Genomic DNA, 22,179 nt, shown 5'->3' on the forward strand with positions numbered 1-22,179 from the left:
ATTTATATGGCTAATCCAGTTCAGTTTTTGGTCAATGGTAATCCCCAGGAGGTAGCAGGGGATTCAGTAATGGTAATGCCATTGAACATCAAGGGGCAATGGTTAAATTCTCTCTTGTTGGAGCTGGTCATTGTCTGGCACTTGTGTGGCATGAATATTACTTGCCACTTGTCAGCCTGGATATTGTCCAGGTCTTGCTGAATTTGGACATGGACTGCTTCAGTATCTGAGGAGTTGTGAATGGTGCTGAACATTGTGTAATCATCAGTGAACATCCCCACTTCTGACCTTATGATGGAAGGAAGGTCATTGATGAAGCAGTTGAAGATGATTGGGCCTAGGACACTACCCTGAGGAACTCCTGCAGTGATGTCCTGGGACTGAGATGACTGACCTCCAACAACCACAACCATCTTCCTTTGTGCTAGGTATGACTCCACCCAGTGGAGAGTTTTCCCCCTGATTCCCACTGACTCCAGTTTTGCTAGGGCTCCTTGATGCCACACTCGGTCAAATGCTGCCTTGATTGTCAAGAGCAGCCACTCTCACCTCACTTACATTTCTCATCTACATGCTTCCCCTTGGCGACATCATCTGAAGGCAGGGCATTAGTTTTAACAGGCACACTGTCAACACCCAGCTCTACCTCACTGCCACCTCTCACGACTCCTCCACTGTCGCTAAATTATCAGACACCCAACACTGGATGAGCAGAAATTTCCTCCAATGAAATATTGGGAAGACCGAAGACATTGTTTTTGGTTCCCCCTCCTAGCGACTGACTCCATTTCTTTACCTGGCAACAGTCTGAGGTGAAGCCAGTCAGCTTGCAGCCTTGGTGTCACACTTGATCCCAAGATGAGCTTTTCCGGCCTCATCACCACGCCATCACTAAGACTGTCTATTTTCACCTCTGTAACATTGCTCGACATTGTCCTTGTTTCAGCTCATCTGCTGCTAAACTGTCATTCCTGCTCTTGTTACCTCTAGACTATCCCAGCGGTATCCTGGTTGGTCTCCCACATTCTACCCTCTGCAAGCCTGTGGTTATCCAAAACTCCGCTGTCCATTCCTTAACTTGCAACAAGTCCCATTCCCCTATCACCCGCGTGCTCGCTGACCGACACTGGCTCCCCATCAAGCGAAGCCTTAATTTTAAAATTCTCATCCCCGTTTTCAAATTCCTCCATGGCCTCACCCCTCCCTATCCACATAATCTCCTCCAGCCCCACAGCCCCCCAAGATATCCCTGCTCATCTAATTCCAGCCTCTTGAGCATCCCCAATTCCAAGCTCTGGACTTCCCTTCCTATACCTCTCTACCTCGCTTTCCCCCTTTAAGACACTCCTTAAAACCTGCCTCTTTGACCAAGTGTTGGGTCATCTGACCAAATGTCTCCTAATGCGGGGCTGTTCTCCTTGGAGCAATGGATTGAGGAGAGATTTGATAGAGGTGTACAAGATTATGACAGGTTTAGATAAGGTAGGCAAAGAAAGACTGCTCCCCCTAACTGATGGTACAAGGAATGGGAGAAAGAGATTTAAGGTTTTGAGCTGGAGATACGGCAGGGTTGGGGGGGATGTCAGGAAGAACTTTTTTATCAAAAACGCAGAGGGTAGTAATGTTCACCATTAATGACTTTGCACAGTCACAGAATTGTTACAGTGCAGAAGGAGGCCATTCGGCCCATTCTGCGCCGGCTCTCCGAATGAGCAACTCACCTGGTGCCATTCCACCACCTTCTCCCCGTAACCCTGCACACTCTTCCTTTTCAGATAACAGTCTAAATCCCTTTCGAATGCTTCGATTGAACCTGCCTCCACCACACTCAGGCAGTGCATTCCATGCCTTAACCACTCACTGCGTGAAGAAGTTTTTCCTCATATCACTTTTGCTTCTTTTGCCAATTACTTTAAATCTGTGTCCTCTCATTCTCGATCCTTTCACAAGTGGGAATCTACTCCGTCCAGGCCCATCATGATTTTTAATACTGCTATCAAATCTCCTCTCGACCTTCTTTTCTCCAAGGAAAATAGTCCTAACTTCTCCAATCTATCTTCATAACTGAAGTTCCTCATCCCTGCAACCATTCTCGTGAATCTTTTCTGCACTCTTTCTAATGCCTTCACATCCTTCCTAAATTGCGGTGCCCAGAACTGGACACAATACTCCAGCTGAGACCAAACTATACTTTTACAAGTTCAACATAACTCCCTTGCTCTTGTACTCCATGCCCCTATTAATAAAGCCTGGGATACTGTATGCTTTATTAACCATTCTCTCAACCTGTCCATCCACCTTCAATGATTTATGCACTTTAGGACCCAAGTCCCTCTGCCCTTGCATTCCCTTTAGATTTGCACCCCAATTTTATCCTGTCTCTCCATGTTCTCTTCTGTCAAAATGAACAACTTCACATTTCTCTGCATGGAACTTCATCTGCCACCTGTCCACCCATTCACAGAATCACAGAATCACACAGGGCAGAAGAGGCCCTTCGGCCCATCGAGTCTGCACCGACATGTGAGAAACACCTGACCTACCTACCTAATCCCATTTACCAGCACTTGGCCCATAGCCTTGAATGTTATGACGTGCCAAGTGCTCATCCAGGTACTTTTTAAAGGATGTGAGGCAACCCGCCTCCACCACCCTCCCAGGCAGCGCATTCCAGACCGTCACCACCCTCTGGGTAAAAAAGTTTTTCCTCACATCCCCTTAAACCTCCTGCCCCTCACCTTGAACTTATGTCCCCTCGTGACTGACCCTTCAACTAAGGGGAACAGCTGCTCCCTATCCACCCTGTCCATGCCCCTCATTATCTTGTACACCTCGATCAGGTCGCCCCTCAGTCTTCTCTGCTCCAACAAAAACAACCCAACTCTATCCTACCTCTCTTCATAACTTAAATGTTTCATCCCAGGCAACAACCTGGTGAATCTCCTCTGCACTCCCTCCAGTGCAATCACATCCTTCCTATAATGTGGTGCACACAGTACTCCAGCTGTAGCCTCACCAAGGTTCTATACAACTACAACATGACCTCCCTACTTTTGTAATCTATGGCTCAATTGATAAAGGCGAGTGTCCCATATGCCTTTTTCAACACCCCACTAACATGCCCCTCTGCCTTCAGAGATCTATGGACACACACACCAAGGTCCCTTTGTTCCTCAGAACTTCCTAGTGTCATGCCGTTCATTGAATACTTCCTTGTCAACTTACTCCTTCCAAAGTGTATCCACCAACTAGTCTGTCTTTTTGAAGTTCTACACTATCATCCTCACAGTTCACAAGTTCCATATTGTCCACAAACTTTGAAATTGTGCCCTGGACACCATTTCGAAAAGACACTGGACGGGTACTTGAGGGGAATAAACTTGCAGGGCTATGGGGGTAGAGCAGGGGAATGGGACTGACTGGATTCCTCCACTGAGAGCTGGCATGGACTCGATGGGCCGAATGGTCTCCATCTGTGCCACAATGACTCTATGTGACTCAGTGCCATAATTTGTTTGATAATGCTCCTGTGAAGCGAGTTGGCAAGTTTCATTAGGTTGGCGGCACTATATAAATATAAGTTGTTGTTCTGAAGTGTCTCACTACATGAAAGGCACTGCAGTGAATGCAAGTTGTTGTTGTAAAGCAATTTGCTGTTCTATATTGAGGAGCTCTTTAAGCGCCCTTGCATGTTCAGACCTTGTGCACAAGCAATGTTTCCACAGGAGCTGAATTATCCCTTGGAACAAAGAGGAAACGGGAAATGAATTGGAATATAATCAGGGCATTATTCTCCTTTTAGAAGGTCACTGCCTTTGAACTGCAACACCTCCCCAATTAGTCAACACAATGGGAAGGAAGGGAGCTGGAAAGAGAAAGGCAAGCGCAGAGATCGCCTGAGAGCCAGCCTTTTTTTTTGTATAAATGGGCCGTGAATTAACCGGCCTGTAAATGTGTCTTGTTTCATGCTTAGCGCCAATGTCCTTTGATGCTCTCAGGCTCCAAACTGTTTCATCTGCTGGGACCCTGAGGGGGGTGGGGTTGTAAGTGCACCAGTACGGAGTTGCCCACAGTGTCGCCCATTCCAAACACATATAGGCGACACAGTAAACCGCGTAGATAGGGTGACAAAGAGACGTTGATGGATTCAGCGAGTGGACAAAACTGCGGCAGCTGGACTTTGATGTGGGGACGTGCAGGGGTGGAAGTGATGTTACAGTTAAATGAAGCTCTTAGTGAGCGTCTGGGGGCCCTGTTGGTCGGTTACACTCACCCGTCTACACTCTGTACCCAGCTGCCTTGCCTGAAACCGCGGTGCCCGGTCAGCATGGGAAACTGGAGAAGCACAATGCTGCCACTTACCTCACCCACGCCCGCCTGCACGATTTTCAAACCAGTCTCGGCTTCCAAGAGCGTCTTGTCAGCAACTGAAAGAGGGAAAAAGGAAACACATTTCTGTACAGTGGACGAGTTACTACACACCCAGTACCCTGTGATATAGGACACCCAGTGACACAAGGCATTGCACACCCATAATGTGACAAGGATTACTACACAACCACTAAGAATAATTACTCATTCACATTGACATCATGGTAATGCCACTAGACTAATGATCTAGAGGGCCCAGGCTAGTGCTCTTGGACAGGGGTTCAAATCCCACCATAGCAGCTGGTGCAATTTAAATCCAAACATCTGGAATTGTCATAAAAACCCACCTGGTTTGTGAATGCCCTTTAGAAAAGGAAAGATTTTTTATTCATTCACGGGATGTGAGTATTGCTGGCTGGGCCAGCATTTGTTGCCCATCCCTAGTTGCCCTTGAGAAGGTGGGGGTGAGCTGCCTTCTTGAACCGCTGCAGTCCATGTGGTGTAGGTACACCCACAGTGCTGTTAGGGAGGGAGTTCCAGGATTTTGACCCAGCGACAGTGAAGGAACGGCCGATATATTTCCAAGTCAGGATGGTGAATGGCTTGGAGGGAAACTTCCAGGTGGTGGTGTTCCCATGTATCTGCTGCCCTTGTCCTTCAAGACTGTAGTGGTCATGGGTTTGGGAGGTGCTGTCGAAGGAGCCTTGGTGAGTTTCTGCCGCCCTTACCTGGTCTGGCCTACATGTGACTCCAGGCCCACAGCAATGTGGTTGACTCTTAACTGCCCCTGTGAAATGGCTGAGAAAGCCACTCAGCTTAAGGGCCATTAGGGATGGGAAAGAAACGCTGGCCTTGCCATGAAAGAATAAAGTAAAACAGCAGCGCCGTGCGTCATTCCATTATCAGGGTCAGAGCGCGCTGTGGGTCAAGGCCCACTTTTGGACATCGTGATCTATGGACCGACACTCCATTGTAATAATAAGGGAGAATCCTGTCACCCGAATAAGAAGTTAATCCGCGGCCATCCCTGTCCACTCAGCTGCATACGAGCAACCCCCATGCTGCAACTCGAAGAACAGGGTCTCCGCCCAACGTCCCGGCCCTTATTTATCTCTCTACAAACGCACTTGAACTGTCATTTATCTCATTTACAAGACTCTGGTCGGACCATGCCGTGCGCAGACTGGCGGTTTGCTGCACTTCAGCGACGCAACTCGCTGACCCGGGAATCTCTTGCAGATCAGGAAGGTGCTGAAATAAAGTAGTAAATAAGCGAGACCTTTCACCATTGGGCAGAATTCGCATCGAGCCGTACTGCGCCGGACAGTAACCGAGAGAGAGAGAGAGCGTGCACAGTGCGTGCGAGAGTGTGCACGAGAGACAGAAAGGTACAAACAAAGGCTTGCATTTCTATAGCACCTTTCATGACCTCAGGCTATCCAAATGCACTTTATAGCCAATGAAGAACTCGTTTGAAATTCAGTCACTCTTATAATGTAGGAAACGTGGCAGCCAATTTTCACACAGCAAGATCCCGCAAACAGCAACGTGGTAATGATAAATCAGCAGGCTTGATTTTCAGTGACACTAGCTCAAAGTAAATGAGCTCGTGGGGAGGGTTCCAAATTGTGAAAGGGCTGCGGCTGATAAATGGTGAAAGATCACAGCGACTGTCTGGATCAGGCAAAAGGGGTCAGAAACGGCGGGCAGCATTTAACGTTCCCAATGGGGATTCCATCCACCGATTGGACAATCGGTGTCAGACCCCACCCCCCAACCCCAATCATTTCTGTGGGGGAGGGGGGGCCTAATCCTGGCCAGGATCAGGCCTTCCCCCAGAATTAGGGCCCTGGGGACAGAAAATCGATCCACTGGGAGCTACCAGCCAATCAGTGGCCGGTGTTGGGTTATGCGGTAGGGGGTTTAAGACCAGGATTTGGGGATTGTCTAGTCTTCCAAAAGTATGCTGCTCAATTCCATGCTCTTTTTAACCAGAGCTATTTATTTACAGGAAGTGTTTACACATTTGGATCTCCACACAGGGTAAGAGCTTCTGATCTCCTCACAATCTCGCTGACTGCTTGGTCCTGTGGTCGGACACCATCATTACATCAGCATCACGCGTCTTTCTGACGTTGACCCCTCACCCTACAGCCTGCAGTGCCGCTGTGATTGGGGCCTGCTGCCCTTGGCGGTACAGGGATTTACTCAATCGCTGGATTTCCAGACTCAGTGTGAGTCTAGATGGGGGGGTGGGGGGGGTGGGGGTGGGGGGATCAGGTCCCTCAATCAGGCACTAAGTGCCTTTGAAAAAGTGACCCCACCCCCCCTCTCCTCGCCAAACCCCCTCGGCTCCTGAAGGCTGCAAGCAAACCCGCTTCACCAGGCCAACCCTCCGGGAGACACAGGAAAACTTGTGCCACTGGCATTTAATCCCAGGGCCACCACTAAAGTCTGGTGGGCTCAGGAGTAATTGGTGTCAATTGGCTCAGTGATGAGCCTAATTGACATCCCGCTGTTTGAGGGTGTCGCCCACACGGCCTGCTCCAGTTAATTGCGGGAGGTTTTGCAGCCGCTGGAAGACTGACGTGAGGCCTCTCCCACGGTTGAAGTAGGCCCAGCCGCCATGTTTCCTGTCAGGCTGGGTGAAACTCCGCCCCGAGTGTCAGCGCCATAAGCAGAAAAAAAATTACTTGAATGTCGAACGATGGTCCCCAACTGCCTGTTGAAGCTGTGTTAATCACACTGAGAGGGAATGTGATAAATAGGACGAAGAGGAGAAATATTAAAGTCCAGGAAAAGAAGAGCAGTGAGATGGGATTAGAACAGGGAAGCCTAGTGTCGGGCCGAGCAATGGCACAGGTATGGGGTGGAATGAATAACTTCTTATCCTATTAAACTTTCAGATTAAAGACAATGAGGTGAATCAGACCACAAAAGGAGGAAAGGTTTGTAGATACAGTGGAACTCTTTTTCAATCTTAATATTCACCATTTCGCCCCAACAGTCGAATTTGCAGGGATTGGAGAAGGTATCCTCCTCCTCCTTAGGCAGTCCCTCGGGATCGAGGATGACTTGTTCCCACTCCGATTCGATGGGGTCTGGGATGGCTGATGCGCCAATGTGCGATCTGCAGACTCTGCCACATGTGGGGCAGATGGTGCTTGAAGGGGTTGGGTGGATGGGTTGTTTGGAGGTTTGCGCCCTCCCCCCCCGACACCTCGACTTTGCCCCTGCACGTTCCCGGTGAAGTCTCTCGATGTGCTCGGTGCCTTAGTGAACGGGCCTTCTCCGTTTCGGTCGGTCACAGGCCAGCGTCTCCATGAGTCCATGATCTCTTCACGCCCTCAGAAATTCGCCGCCATCCTCCTCTTCCTCCAAGACGACACACACGCTGTGATCCTCACCAGCGGAGCCACCACAGACGCCGTCTCAGTGTAAACTGGAGTCAAACAAGGCTGTGTCATTGCACTGACTCTCGTCTCCATTTTCCTCATTGTAATCCTGCACCTCACCTCCAGCAAATTACCCAGAGGCATGGAGATAGTCCACAGAATTATTATTTTATTCACTCATGGGATGTAGGCATCGCTGGCTGGGCCAGCATTTATTGCCCGTCCCTAGTTGCCCCTGCGAAGGTGGTGGTGAGCTGCCTTCTTGAAACGCTGCAGCCCATGGGGTGCTATTAGGGAGGGAGTTCCAGGATTTTGACCCAGTGACAGTGAAGGAACGGCGATATATTTCCAAGAGAGGATGGTGAGTGACTTGGAGGAGAACTTCCAGGTGGTGGTGTTCCCATCTATCTGCTGCCCTTGTCCTTCTAGATGGTAGTGATCATGGGTTTGGAAGGTGCTGTCTAAGGAACCTTGGTGAATTCCTGCAGTTCGTCTTGTAGATGGTACACACTGCTGCTACTGTGCATCGGTGGTGGAGGGAGTGAATGTTTGTGGATGTGATGCCAATCAAGCAGGTTGCTTTGTCCTGGACGGTGTCAAGCTCCTTGAGTGTTGTGGGAGCTGCACTCATCCAGGCAAGTGGGGAGTATTCCATCACACTCCTGACTTGTGCCTTGTAGATGGTGGACAGGCTTTGGGGAGGCAGGAGGTGAGTTACTCGTCAGACGATTCCCAGCCTCTGACCTGCTCTTGTAGCCACAGTATTTATATGGCTAGTCCAGTTCAGTGTCTGGTCAATGGTAATCCCCAGGATGTTGATAGTGGGGAACTCAGTGATGGTAATGCCATTGAACATCTAGGGGTGATGGTTAGATTCTCTCTTGTTGGAGATGGCCATTGTCTGACACTTGTGTGGTGCAAATGTTACTTGCCACTTGTCAGCCCAAGCCTGGATATTGTCCAGGTCTTGCTGCATTTGGACATGGACTGCTTCATTATCTGAGGAGTTGTGAATGGTGCTGAACATTGTGCAATCATCAGCGAACATCCCCACTTCTGACCTTATGATAGTGGGGAGGTCATAGGCAGGAAAGTGTTCAACCCACGCCACCATCAATCGAAAACCAAAACCACTCCAACTTCAGTCATGGAGCTTCAGTATGCAAACCAGGCTTGTGTGTGCACACTCCCTCAGCTGCAGCTCATTGCTGACTCCTGCTAGCATATAGAAAATGGACCTTTCACTCCTAGGGTAGGTACAGCACAGGGTTAGATACAGTGTAGAGGGAGCTTTACTCTGTATCTAACCCCGTGCTGTACCTGTCCTGGGAGTGTTTGATGGGGACAGTGTAGAGGGAGCTTTACTCTGTATCTAACCCCGTGCTGTACCTGTCCTGGGAGTGTTTGATGGGGACAGTGCAGAGGGAGCTTTACTCTGTATCTAACCCCGTGCTGTACCTGTCCTGGGAGTGTTTGATGGGGACAGTGTAGAGGGAGCTTTACTCTGTATCTAACCCCGTGCTGTACCTGTCCTGGGAGTGTTTCATGGGGACAGTGTAGAGGGAGCTTTACTCTGTATCTAACCCCGTGCTGTGATTTATTAGTCAATGCTGACATTTGTGTCTTCCTCTTTCAGATATCCTTCAGGTTTATGAGAAAATTAAAAATTCACCCTCTCCTTTCTCCCCGGCTGCCCTGGGATAGATTAAAGAATTAAACTATACAAACGGTTTGCTTTAATAGCTTTGCTCTGGGTGCCACAAACTGGGAGTGAAACTGATATGAAAAATGTGAAACATCCACCCAGACTGGCACTGATCTCACACCGAGTTTTAAACATCGCTTGTGTCTTAGCACCAATTTATCAATTCTCACTGTTGGTGCTGACTGGTGAAAATTCCCAGTTAGTCCGTGTCCATACAGCTACTAGAAGGTGGGGGATTAACACTGGGATCGGGGCTCACAGGGTGAAATCTGCCAATGGACACCAAGATGGGCAGCACTATGACGGAGTAAAGAACGTAGGAAATAGGAGTAGGCCATTCGGCCCCTCGAGCCTGCTCTGCTGTTCGATAAGGCAACTGATTGTGGCCTCAACTTCACTCTCCTGTCTGCCCCCACCCCCCATAACTCTTGATCCGATTGTCAGTCAAACATAGAAACTCAGCCTTGACTGTATTCAGTGACCCAGCCTACACTGCTCACTGGGGAAGAGAATAACTGCTCAGAATGGCACCAGGCCTAAATGGACAGGTTACACAGATTGAGCCTAAATTTGCTCGAGTGTAGAATATTAAGGGTGATCTTCTTCATTCTTTGATGGGGCGTGGGTGTCGTTGGCAAGGCCAGCATTCGTTACCCATCCCCAATTGTCCTTGAACTGAGTGTCTTGCTCGCCTATTTCAGGGGGCAGTTAATAATCAACCACATTGCTGTGGGTCTGGAGTCACACGTAGGGCAGACCAGGTAAGAACAGCAGATTTCCTTCCGGAAAGGGTACGAGTGAACCAGGTGGGTTATTACAACAACTGGCAATCGACTAGCTTTATAATCCAGGTTTATGAATTGAATTTAAATTTCACCAGCTGCCATGGTGGGATTTGAACCCATGTCCCCAGAGCATTAGTTGGGCCTCTGGATTACTAGCCCAATAGCATTGTCACCACAATACCATCTCGCCAATTGAGGTGTTTACGATAATTGGAGTTGAAGGGTAAATAGAGAGGAAACTATTTCCTCTTGTGGGGGGAAGGGGGGGCAGAAGAATCCAGAAAAAGGGGGAATAACCTTAAAATTAGAGCCAGGCTGTTCAAGAATGGCAACAGGAAGCACTTCGTCACACAAAGGGGAGTGGGAACCTGGAATGGTCTCCCAACCACCGCCCAAGAAAGCTGTTGAGGCTGGGGGTCAATCAAAAGTTTCAAAACTCTGACTGATAAGACTTGTTTTGGACAAGCTTATTAGGGGTTACGCTACCAAGGTGGGTAGATGGAGTGGAGATACAAATCAGCCATGGTTTGATTGAATGGTGTAACAGGCTGGAGGGGCTGAATGGCCTCCTCCTGTTCCAGAGAGAGCTGGCACAGGTCCGATGAGTGGGATGAGTGCCCTCGGAGCTGCCAAATCCATCGATTCCAATGACTCGGTTACTGAAACAAAATATACAGATTGGTGCAAAAACCAATTGGAGGCATACTGTCAAAAAGAGAAGGGGTTACGTGTTACAGGTGAGATAGCCGGCAATTGCACTAATGCACGAAAAGAAACAGGGCTGTTTTGGGCCCCGTGAAAGTTGAACACACCACGAGGTCCAGAATCTCAGAATTTCTGGACATTAAGGGAATAAAAAGGGACACAAGGATATAGTGAGAAAGTTGAGTTACTGTGAAAGGTCCACTATGCTCTTACTGAATGGCAGAGCAGGCTCAAGGGGCTGAATGGCCTAATCCAGTGCCTAATGCTCATGTCACTAAATGGTGAATGTCGGCTTCTGCTTGTGATTGGTCACAATGGAAACGGAGACAATTAATTACTCAAGGAAAAGAACTCAATAAATATCCAGTTAGGAATGGTGCATATATGAAAAAAAGGGGGTAGTTGGAGAGTAAACACCCCAGAGGATTCAATTCCTTTGGTGTATAATGGGGGTGGGGGAGGAGAGGATTGGAGTATTGGTGCCAAGTTACAATGAGGCTAAAATGGTTGAATATTCAGGAGTGTCGGCTGAATTTGGGATCGATGGCGTAGCGGTGTTGTCGCTGGACTAGTAATCCAGAGACCCAGGATAATGCCTGGAGCATTGCCCTGGGTCTCTGGATCACTAGTCCAGCAGATGGTGGAATTTAAATTCAACAGAAATCTGGAATTAAAAGTCTAAATGACGACCATGAAACCATTGCCGATTGTTGTTAAAAGCCACTTTCTTTCAGGGAAGGAAATTGACCGTCCTTAACTGGCCTACATGTGACTCCAGGCAAGGCAAGGTCGGCAGATTTCCTTCCCTCTGAAATGGCCTAGCAAGCTGCTCAAGTTCTCGAGGGCAATTAGGGATGGGCAATAAAATGCTGGCCTAGCCCGTGACGCCCCCATCCCATGAACGCGTATAAAAAAATTTCATAGCCTGTACCATAGAAAGGTCCTTTGGTTTAGGGAGAGATGATGACATAGTGGTAATGTCACTAGACTAGTAACCCTGAGGCCAAGAGTAGTAATTATGGTTTTCTTTAGTGTGCAATGTACCTTTAAGGTTAATACTTGTTAAGGAAGGTTACATGATCTGTAGTAACCGATAGGAGAATAGCATGGGCTACCTCGGAGTCAGTGTAGAGATGTGGTTTCAAGTTGAAAGCAGATGTGTAGCTGCTGCTGAGTATATTGTAAATAAACTTAATGCTTCTACCCAAGAAGTGTCTGCAGATCAACCATCTCATTAAACTCGGTCAACCTTACAACACCAAGATTAATGCTCCATGGTAGCTGGGGGAAGTAGTTGAAGGCGGGGCTGTCAATGGTGGAGTGATTAAAACCAAGGATATACAAGAGGCCAGGATTAGGGCAGCAGAGATATCTCGGAGGGTTGTACATCTTAACCCCCTTCCTGAGGATGTTTCCAATTGTTCACATAGGTGGAAATGCTCCCAGGCTGATCGACACTCATCCGTCACCCTGTGCCTCTCCCCGTTTTCAGCTAAACAAAGGTTCCACCACTGGTCTACTTTCACTGTCCCATTGAGTCCGTCTGTACCTCCTTGGCCTCAACCAGAGAACACGTTTCCCTATTGACTCACTGTGGGGTTTAAACCCGGCCGTGCATCATCTCAATCAAGGGAACGGTTTGATGATAATATTTAAATGTTAAAAAGGTGAATTAAGAACTCATCCTCCTTAATATAACGGTAGCACTGCACACCGTCCGTTCCTCTATCATCAAGAGCAGCCACTCTGTTTTCCATTAACTTGCTCTGACAATGTGTGCCACAAGCTCGCCAGGCCACCTGCTGACTCCTGAATTAAATTAACCTCCGGCAAATTAACAATCTTGCTTTGCATTTTGATGAGACTTAAAAATTTTTTGTCTCTTTCCCCAGTGTTCTTGGAATTTTGAATCACTGCTCACTTACAGTTTGGCTTCATCAGAAACTGCTGTACAGTGTCCCCAATCCTTCCAGGGGGTCTTCACAGGTGAAGCTGCTCACTGTCGTGGGTACAGTAGAATAGCGGCAATGTTACTGGACTAGTAAACTAGAGGCCTCGACTAATTCTCTAGAGACAGGAGTTCAAATGTCCACAGCAGCTGGGTGAATTTAAATTCAATTCAATTGATTAATGAATGAATAAAATGCTTCTCTTGTTAATAGTGATCATGAGAGTTGTAAAAACCCATCTGGTTCACTAATGTCCTTTAGGGAAGGAAATCTGCCGTCCTTACCCAGTCTGGCCTACAGGTGACTCCAGACCCACAGCAATGTGGTCGACTCTTAGCTGCCCCTCTGAAATAGCCGAGCAAGACACAGGCCGGGGTTTCCTGGTCCCGCCAGTGGCGGGCGCCGTTGCCGGTGGGGACCGAGATTGGCCAAAAGTCCCTTGACTTTAGAAACGGAAAATCTCACCCACTCACTTGTACTCAAGGTGGCGGCTCACCAGCACCTTCACCAGGGCATTTAAGGATGGGCAAGAAATGCTGGCCTTGCCAGCAATACCCACATCCCATTTTTTCATTCATGGGGTGTAGGCTTCGTTGGCTGGGCCAGCATTTATTGCCTATCCCTAATTGCCCCGTGAGAAGGTGGTGGTGAGCCACCTTCTTGAACCGCTGCAGTCCATGTGGTGTAGGTACATCCACAGTGCTGTTAGGGAGGGAGTTCCAGGATTTTGACCCAGCGACAGTGAAGGGACGGCGATATATTTCCAAGTCAGGATGGTGAGTGGCTTGGAGGGGAACTTCCAGGTGGTGGGGTTCCCATCTATCTGCTGCCCTTGTCCTTCTAGATGATAGTGGTCGTGGGTTTGGAAGGTTGTGTCTAAGGAGCCTTGGTGAGTTGCTGCAGTGCATCTTGTAGATGGTCCACACTGCAGCCAGTGTGTGTCAGTGGTGGAGGGAGTGAATGTTTGTGGATGTGGTGCCAATCAAGCGGGCTTTGTCCCATTAACAGGAGGCAGCCACGAACGCCCAGCCATTCCAATCCCTTAGCTGAAGCCACCCAAACCCCCATCAAGGCTGAACAGTTTTTTCTCTACTGAATTCTCAGAATCTAAACTTAGATTACTTGCTGCCTCAGTTACTACATAATCCCAGTTGTAGGAGGGGAGATGAGAATTTTTGTTATGCAGTGAGTTATGGTCCAGAATGCTTTGCCAGTTACCTTAAACCTACTTCCTGACATCACCTCTGAGTGCCCAACTCTAACTTTATGATTACCCTCTCTTGCCTTGGACTTCTGCTGAATAATGGTGCAACCACTAACTGTGGTGTGAAAGGAGTGGCGGAAGAGAGGCCAGAGATGGAGGAACACAGATCTCTGAGGTTTGTAGGGGCTGGAGGAGGTTACAGAGATTGGGAAGGGGTCGATGCCATGGAGGGGTTTGAACATGATGAGAATTTTAAACCTTCATCTCTAACTACAATAACCATTGATGTTCTAATAACCCTCTACGCAGAAATATCTCCTCTAATTTCCCTCTTAATTTCTGCAGTGAATATTCTACACCAGTGCCCCTCGTTACCAACAGGTGTAAAATAGTATTTTCAATATTGATCCTCTCAAAATGCTGCATTAGATGCATTTTTGGTGCCCTTTGGTACAAAGAATGAAAGCATCTGCTTTTTGGAAAAGCAAAATACTGTGGACGCCAGAAATCTGAAACTCAGCAGGTCTGGCAGCATCTGTGGAGAGAGAAACAGAGTTAACGTTTCGAGTCTAATATGAGGAGTCATACGGACTTGAAACGTTAGTCCCGTTCCTCATTACGTCTGCAGGGATGGCTGCTTGAGGATAAGGGATACCCACAGAAACATTGGCTGGTGACACTGGTGTGTCACCCTCAGTCATAGGAACAGGAGTAGGCCATTCAGCCCGTTGAGCCAGCTCCGCCATTCAATACGATCATGGCTGATCGAACACGTTAATGCCTTTTACCCACACTCTCCCCATAGCCCTTTACATTATTGTTAATCAGAAATCTATCAACATCTGCCTTAAACATACTCAATGACTGAGTTTCCACAGCCCACTGGGATCGAGAGCTCCAAAGATTCACAACTCTCTGAGTAAAGAAATGTCTCCTCATCTCGGTCCTAAGTGGCTTCTCTCTTATTGTGAAATTGTGCCCCCTGGTTCTAGACTCCCCGACCAGGGGAAACATCACACTGGCATCTACCCTGTCTATTCCTTCAAGTATCTTGTACGTTTCAAAGAGGTCACCTCTCATTCTTCAGTCGTTCCGAGGAGATGTACCACGCTGCTCACAGATCCACACGCTCCCTTATAGAGCAGTCCACAGGGCTTCTGAAGATGCATTTCAGATGCTTGGACCACTCAGGTGGCTCACTCCAATACACTCCCAACAGAGTTTCCCACATTATCTCAGTGTGTTGTGCCCTTCACAATCTGGCTATGCAGAGAGGTGACCCCCCTGCCAGAGGATGACCTGGAGGAGGATGAGAGCTCATCAGAGGGTGAAAATGCGGAGGCCCAGGAACCTCAGGAGGCTGCTGAGGGTCAGTACGAGTGCGGTCACGCCACGGAGGAAGGAAGACGTGCCCGTGATACGTTAAATCGCTGACAGGTTTCAGGAAGAGTAAAGTTAAATGAGGGAATACGGCCACATCTCTCCTCGCCCTCAATGCCATAATCTTTCATCTCAGGGGATGTTCACCCATTTACAGCGAGAACGAGCCCTGCATTCACACTTGCGCGTTCTAACCTCATGAATCTCCAGGCCACGATCTTTGCTTTGGTCTGTGGGGCCCTGTGAGTGAGCTCACTCTGGGAACTGAGAGTCCACTGGGGAACATGAGCAATGGGAGAGAAGACTTGAAGCCCTTGCCGCCATCTGATGATGCAAACGCTGCTGCGACTGAGATGCGGACATGCCGAGGGATCTCCTCCTCTTGTGCACGTCTTGTCTTCGGCCACCACCACTGAGGAGACACAGACGCTGCTAGATTATTAATGCTGATGAGCTGCCCTCACTCAATGGTGCTCCGTGACGAAGAAGGGTTAGAAACTCTTAACATCACACACTGCAAATAAAGATTTAAACACATCTCCCCGACATCACACAAGGGTGCGGAGACTAACTCACCTGAGGGTGACATCACAGGAATGTGAATCTCACAGGGGGACACAGAAAAATAGAAAATAGGAGTAGATCATTCAGCCCTTCTATCACTGAGTGGGAGGATGGCTAAACCTCGAAATAAAAGGATTCCAAAGTACAAAATCACAACGTCTACAGTTGACAGGAACATTCACATGTCTTATCCGTCAAATGTATCCACAAAAGTGTAACTTATTTATATATCCAGCACACCCATGACCCAAAAAAGTGGCATCAATTTTTCTTAACTTTCCTAACTCTACCTCTACACCCGGCTGCAGCCCCAACATCTGCAGCAGAGGTGGAGGCAGCTGCTGTCTGCTACGTCCTGATGTCTGGGATGGCCTTGGTGGACGTCCTCTGGTGGCCTGAGGCCCTGAGGATCCCGGCCTGATAAGGGCCACCTGCTCAGGAGCAGAAGCGCCCTTGGCTGCCTGAGCAGCTGGAGTGGATGAGGGGGGGGTCACAGGCAGAGGGGGCTGTGAGCAGCTGACACCCTTGGAGTGCCCTGAGAGGAGGGACCCCCCGGGGTGTCTGGCTGACCCTCATCCTCCCTGTGGGTGCCCGAGGGCCCCACCCTGACTCCTGCAGGAGACGGTGCACCTGGAGGGAGGTCAGGGTGCCTTGTCCCCATGTCGCCTACATCCTGACGGTGCCCCCCCTGTGTGTGTGGGGCCAGGGAGTGCAGGACCGAGGGCAAATCCGGCAACATCTGCTGGACCAAGGTCTCCATGGTGGGTGTCAGCCTCCCCATGGTGACCTCAAGGTGCTCGCATGTCAGAACCACGACATCAGATATAATGTGGACGGACTTCTCCATCGTTGGCTCTGGTCTGCTGAGTGACTGTTGAATCTCTGCCTGATGCTCTGCTGCCTGTTGTTGCCTCTCCAGCATCGATTTGTCAGCCGCTTCCAGAGGTTCATCACCTGACTCGGACTGAGCGGGTGGCTGGTCTCCAGCTGCCCTCCGAGTGCCGGAGACCTGAGATGTCCCTGCCTCTGACTGCTGCGGGGACGTGTCCGTGAGGTATTCCCCAGAAAACGAGGCTGAGCCTAATCCACAGCTGTGCCCCACCGACGTGTGTGTCTCTGAGCTGGTGGGGGGCAGCGTGTGAGAGCCGTGACAGTTCTTCAGGAACTTCCTCTTCGGACGTGGTCTGGGGGCTCGGGCCGGTGGTGCTGGACTGGCTGGGGGGCCTCGATCTGCTGGTGCCTAGAAAATAGAAAATAAGAGTTTCAGTTAATGAGCATGAGCTGGATAAGACTGACTGCGAATGTCAGGGTTTGATGAGGTGACGGAGCCAAGACTCACATTGGGTTGGAGAGAGAGGCCGGTCTCCCCTTCCCCACAGGAACGATCCCTGTCCTCCCCCAGCCAGCCCCCTGCAGCCTCCTCAAACCCAGTGAGGGGAAATGATGTCGGCCGTCCCCCCCCACCACGGTCTGTGCTCTCTTGGGCCTGTTATGCACCAGCTTGGCCTGTGTGAAGGTGGTGAGAAGGGAGGGAGCAGAGGTTGGGTGAGAGTGGTGTCCCCCTGTGTGTGAGGTGAACCCTCCCTAGGAGGGCCAGAGGATGGAGTGTGAGCAACACGATCGATGGGATGGTGGTGATGTTAGTGTTGATATGTGCCCCCCGCTAATGGTTGTGTGAGATCCCTGAAGAGAGGAGCTGTTTGAGTGCATGATACCACGATGAGAGTTTAATATTGGAGGGTGTTGAAGGATGACTTACCCTGGCGGAGTGGTGAGATCACTCATACCCTTCCTGCACTGGGTTGCCTTTCGGGCTCGGTTACCGGCCGCGTTGACCAGCTCTGTACTGGGCTTCCCAGGCCGGAGAGATGAGGCCGCTGTGCTTCCCGGGGCCATCCCTGGGATTCAGGACTTGCCTGGGCACCTGCACCCCTCCGCCCGAGGCCTGGAGGGCCTGATGGGTGAGGCAGGGCGGTGCCGTCTTCTCGTGGCTCTTGGTCCTCTTCCCGAGGCTGGAAGACATCTCTGTACAGGCCCGGGAGGCAGGTGGGCTGGAGAGAGTGTGTGTGTGTGTGTTGGGCTGGCGTTTAAATGTGGCGCCCAGGCCTTCGACTCCGCCAGTTGACCGCAGGCGGACGAATCAGCTCCCGACCCAAGTGATTGGGACTGATACCCGCCTGCGCATAATTAATAAGCCTCCAAGCGCGGAATGGGGCGCAAGGTCCCACCATTCCAGCTAGCAGAGCAGGCATTGCCGAAACTACCCACCACGGCACTCAGCCTCACATCGCCAACCCAACATGGCTTCTTTGGAAAGCGGAGAGAGTTCAGGAGAAGTATCTTTACCCAGAGAGTGATGAGGATGTGGAATTCGCTACCACAGGGAGCGGTTGAGGCAAAGTGCAGGTATATTTCAGGGTAAGCTGGATAAACACTAGCTTAAAGAATAAGATATCTACCCTTTAAGACGGAGGGGTGGAGAAATTTTCTTCTCTCAGAGGGACGTTAGTCTCTGGAATTCTCTTCCCCAAGGAGCAGAGGCTGGGCCCTTGAATTCATTCAAGGCCGAGTTGGACAGGTTTTTTGATAGACAAAAGGAGTCGAGGGTTATGCTGGGGGGGTGGGGGGGACAGACAGGAAGGTGGAGCTGAGACCACAACCAGATCAGCCACGATCTTATCGAACGGCGGAGCAAGCAGGCTCGAGGGGCCGAGTGGCCTCCTCCGACCTCCCCCCCACCCCCCACCCACCGCGTGTTGCTATACGCCGATGGGGTGGGGGGTTGAAGCGGGGCGGGAGGAGGCTCAGGCAAAGCAGAGACACCAGGACGGGTCACCTCGGCCGAATAGTTCCGTGCCGGAAAAACCCGCAGTTCGGAACCACCCCTCCCAGCAGGGCCTCCGGTTCTGGATCTCGTGCGGGCCTCGGCCACGGATAAAATTCCAGAGCAGGAGCGCAATAAACGCTCGTCCGGATCCCGAAAGAGGCAAGTCCGTGGTAATTGTAAACAGCCCGCTCGGCGTTTCATCTTTCAGACTGGTCAGGCGTAGCGTGGGAGGTGTGAGGGGTAGCGTTGTGGGGGTGGGGGTTGGGGTGTGGGGGGGGAGGATTATTTTAAATAATGGGCTGACAAAGAGCAGCCCATTCGGGACGAGCTCTGCTGAACGCTCGGAGCAGGAGGCTCTCTCTCTCTCTCTCTCTCTCTCCCTCCCTCTCTCCCTCGGCGTGGAGACGTCTCATTAAATCCACGCCTCGCTCCCGAGCAGGTGCACCGAGGCGGAGCTGACTGACTGACGTGTGCGGCACTTACCCTGACCTACATTCAGCGTGAAGGTCACATCTATATTCAGGGTGGGGTGGGGGGGGCGGGGGGGTAGTTTACAGAATGCAGAATATCCCTTTTGTGCGCTGCTCTCCTCAGCACACTGAGGCTGCCATTCAATCACACAAAAAAACAAACCCCCCACACAATCCATGGCGTTTCCAGGCTGCAGAATAATGACCCTGTGACTCACGGCTTTTATTTGATTTAAATCGTAACTGGGACGAAATGGCGAACCCGTGCCCTCGATAGATGGAGGGGACGGTTAATGAGAAACTTCTCCCACTCGGAGACTTAATGAAAGCTGGGTTCCCCCCCCACCCACCCAACACCCCACCCCACACCCTGCCGCCAGCCGCTCCAATACAATTATCAATGCCATTTACGGAAGGAAGAAAGGAGGAACTTGCATTTGTATAGCACCTTTCGGCAACCGCAGGACGTTCCAAAGCTCACAGCACAATTTCGAAGGGTTGCAATTTCAGAAATGCAGCAGTTTGCACACAGCAAGATCCCAGAGGCAAAATCGTGTGATAACGATCGGATAATCTATCTTCGTGATATTGGTGGAGGGTTAAATATAGGTCCAGGGGGCCGGGAGGAATTCTCCGCCCCCCTCACCCACCCCCGCTCCCTCGCATTCACCTGAGGGGGGCAGATGTTTAACGTCTGATCTGAAAGACAGCGCCTCCAGCAGTGCGGCACGCGCTAACAGCGCTGCACTGGGGACTCTCAGCCCAGACGATGTGCTCGGGCCTGAGGTGGGAGCGCTACCCTGTGAGCTGACTCTGTAACGTAACATTACACCTGCCCTTTGGGTCACACACTGCGCGGTGCCTCACAACCCAGACATGCAGAGCAGGTAAATGCCAAGCTCGGCAGCAGGTCTGTGTTGACCAGGTCTGTAACGCTTACTGTGTGCTCAGATTAGCAAGAGAGACGGAGAAGAGTCAACCATAATCCTCCACTGGAATGCTCTCTCCACAGGGGGGCAGGAGGTGGGCGAGACCGAGAGAGGGGGCGAGATGGAGAGAGGGGACGATGGGGAGGGGGTGAGACAGAGAGAGAGGGGGCGATGGGGAGGGGGTGAGACAGAGAGAGGGGGGGCGATGGGGAGGGGGTGAGACAGAGAGAGAGGGTGCGATGGGGGAGGGGGTGAGACAGAGAGAGAGGGGGCGATGGGGAGGGGGTGAGACAGAGAGAGAGGGGGCGATGGGGAGGGGGTGAGACAGAGAGAGAGGGGGCGATGGGGAGGGGGTGAGACAGAGAGAGAGGGGGCGATGGGGGAGGGGGTGAGACAGAGGGGGGGGGCGATGGGGAGGGGGTGAGACAGAGAGGGGGGCGATGGGGAGGGGTGAGAGAGAGAGAGAGGGGGCGATGGGGAGGGGGTGAGAGAGATAGGGGGCGATGGGGAGGGGGTGAGACAGAGAGAGAGGGGGCGATGGGGAGGGGGTGAGACAGAGAGAGGGGGGCGATGGGGAGGGGGTGAGAGAGAGAGAGAGGGGGTGATGAGGAGGGGGTGAGAGAGGGGGCGATGGGGATGGGGTGAGACAGAGAGAGAGGGGACGATGGAGGAGGGGGTGAGACAGAGAGAGAGGGCGATGGGGAGGGGGTGAGAGAGAGAGAGAGGGCGATGGGGGAGGGGGTGAGACAGAGAGAGAGGGCGATGGGGTAGGGGGTGAGACAGAGAGAGAGGGGACGATGGGGGAGGGGGTGAGACAGAGAGAGAGGGGGCGATGGGGGAGGGGGGTGAGACAGAGAGGGGGCGATGGGGAGGGGGTGAGACAGAGAGAGGGGGCAATGGGGAGGGGGTGAGACAGAGAGAGAGGGTACGAGACAGAGAGAGAGAGAGGACAATGGGGGAGGGGGTGAGAGAGAGAGAGGGCGATGGGGGGGGTGAGACAGAGAGAAGGGCGATGGGGGAGGGGGTGAGACAGAGAGAGGGGGCGATGGGGGAGGTGGTGAGAGAGAGAGAGAGGGCGATGGGGGAGGGGGTGGGACAGAGAGAGGGGGCGATGGGGGAGGGGGTGTGACAAGAGAGAGGGGGCGATGGGGGAGGGGGTGAGACAGAGAGAGAGAGGGCGATGGGGAGGGGGTGAGAGAGAGAGAGAGGGGGTAATGGGGGAGGGGGTGAGACAGAGAGAGAGAGGGCGATGGGGGAGGGGGTGAGAGAGAGAGAGAGAGGGGGTGATGGGGGAGGGGGTGAGACAGAGGGAGAGAGGGCGATGGGGGAGGGGGTGAGAGAGAGAGAGAGAGGGCGATGGGGGAGGGGGTGAGACAGAGAGAGAGAGAGGGCGATGGGGGAGGGGGTGAGACAGAGAGAGAGAGGGCGATGGGGGAGTGGGTGAGAGAGAGAGAGAGGAGGCGATGGGGAGGGGGTGAGCGAGAGAGAGAGGAGGCGATGGGGGAGGGGGTGAGACAGAGAGAGAGAGGGCGATGGGGAGGGGGTGAGAGAGAGAGAGGGGTAATGGGGGAGGGGGTGAGACAGAGAGAGAGAGGGCGATGGGGGAGGGGATGAGACAGAGAGAGAGAGAGGGTGATGGGGGAGGGGGTGAGACAGAGAGAGAGGGGACGATGGGGGAGGGGGTGAGACAGAGAGAGGGGGCGATGGGGAGGGGGTGAGAGAGAGAGAGAGAGGAGGCGATGGGGAGGGGGTGAGAGAGAGAGAGAGAGGGCAATGGGGAGGGGGTGAGAGAGAGAGAGGACGATGGGGAGGGGGTGAGACAGAGAGGGCGATGGGGAGGGGGTGAGAGAGAGAGGGGGCGATGGGGAGGGGGTGAGAGAGAGAGAGAGAGAGGA

At 51.5% G+C, this 22,179-nt stretch overlaps 1 protein-coding gene across 1 annotated transcript in view; it reads right to left on the minus strand.

Moving 5' to 3' along the window:
* The window catches only part of LOC144686226 (receptor-type tyrosine-protein phosphatase-like N), a 357,540-nt gene that overhangs the window by 295,786 nt on the left and 39,575 nt on the right, over positions 1-22,179 (minus strand). The window contains exon 10 of the mRNA XM_078551316.1: positions 4,363-4,427. Coding sequence (XP_078407442.1) covers positions 4,363-4,427 — 65 coding nt within the window. The remainder of the gene's footprint in view (positions 1-4,362; positions 4,428-22,179) is intronic.

Source organism: Cetorhinus maximus, chromosome 11, assembly GCF_964194155.1.
Source record: "Cetorhinus maximus chromosome 11, sCetMax3.hap1.1, whole genome shotgun sequence".
Classification (NCBI taxonomy): Eukaryota; Metazoa; Chordata; class Chondrichthyes; order Lamniformes; family Cetorhinidae; genus Cetorhinus; species Cetorhinus maximus.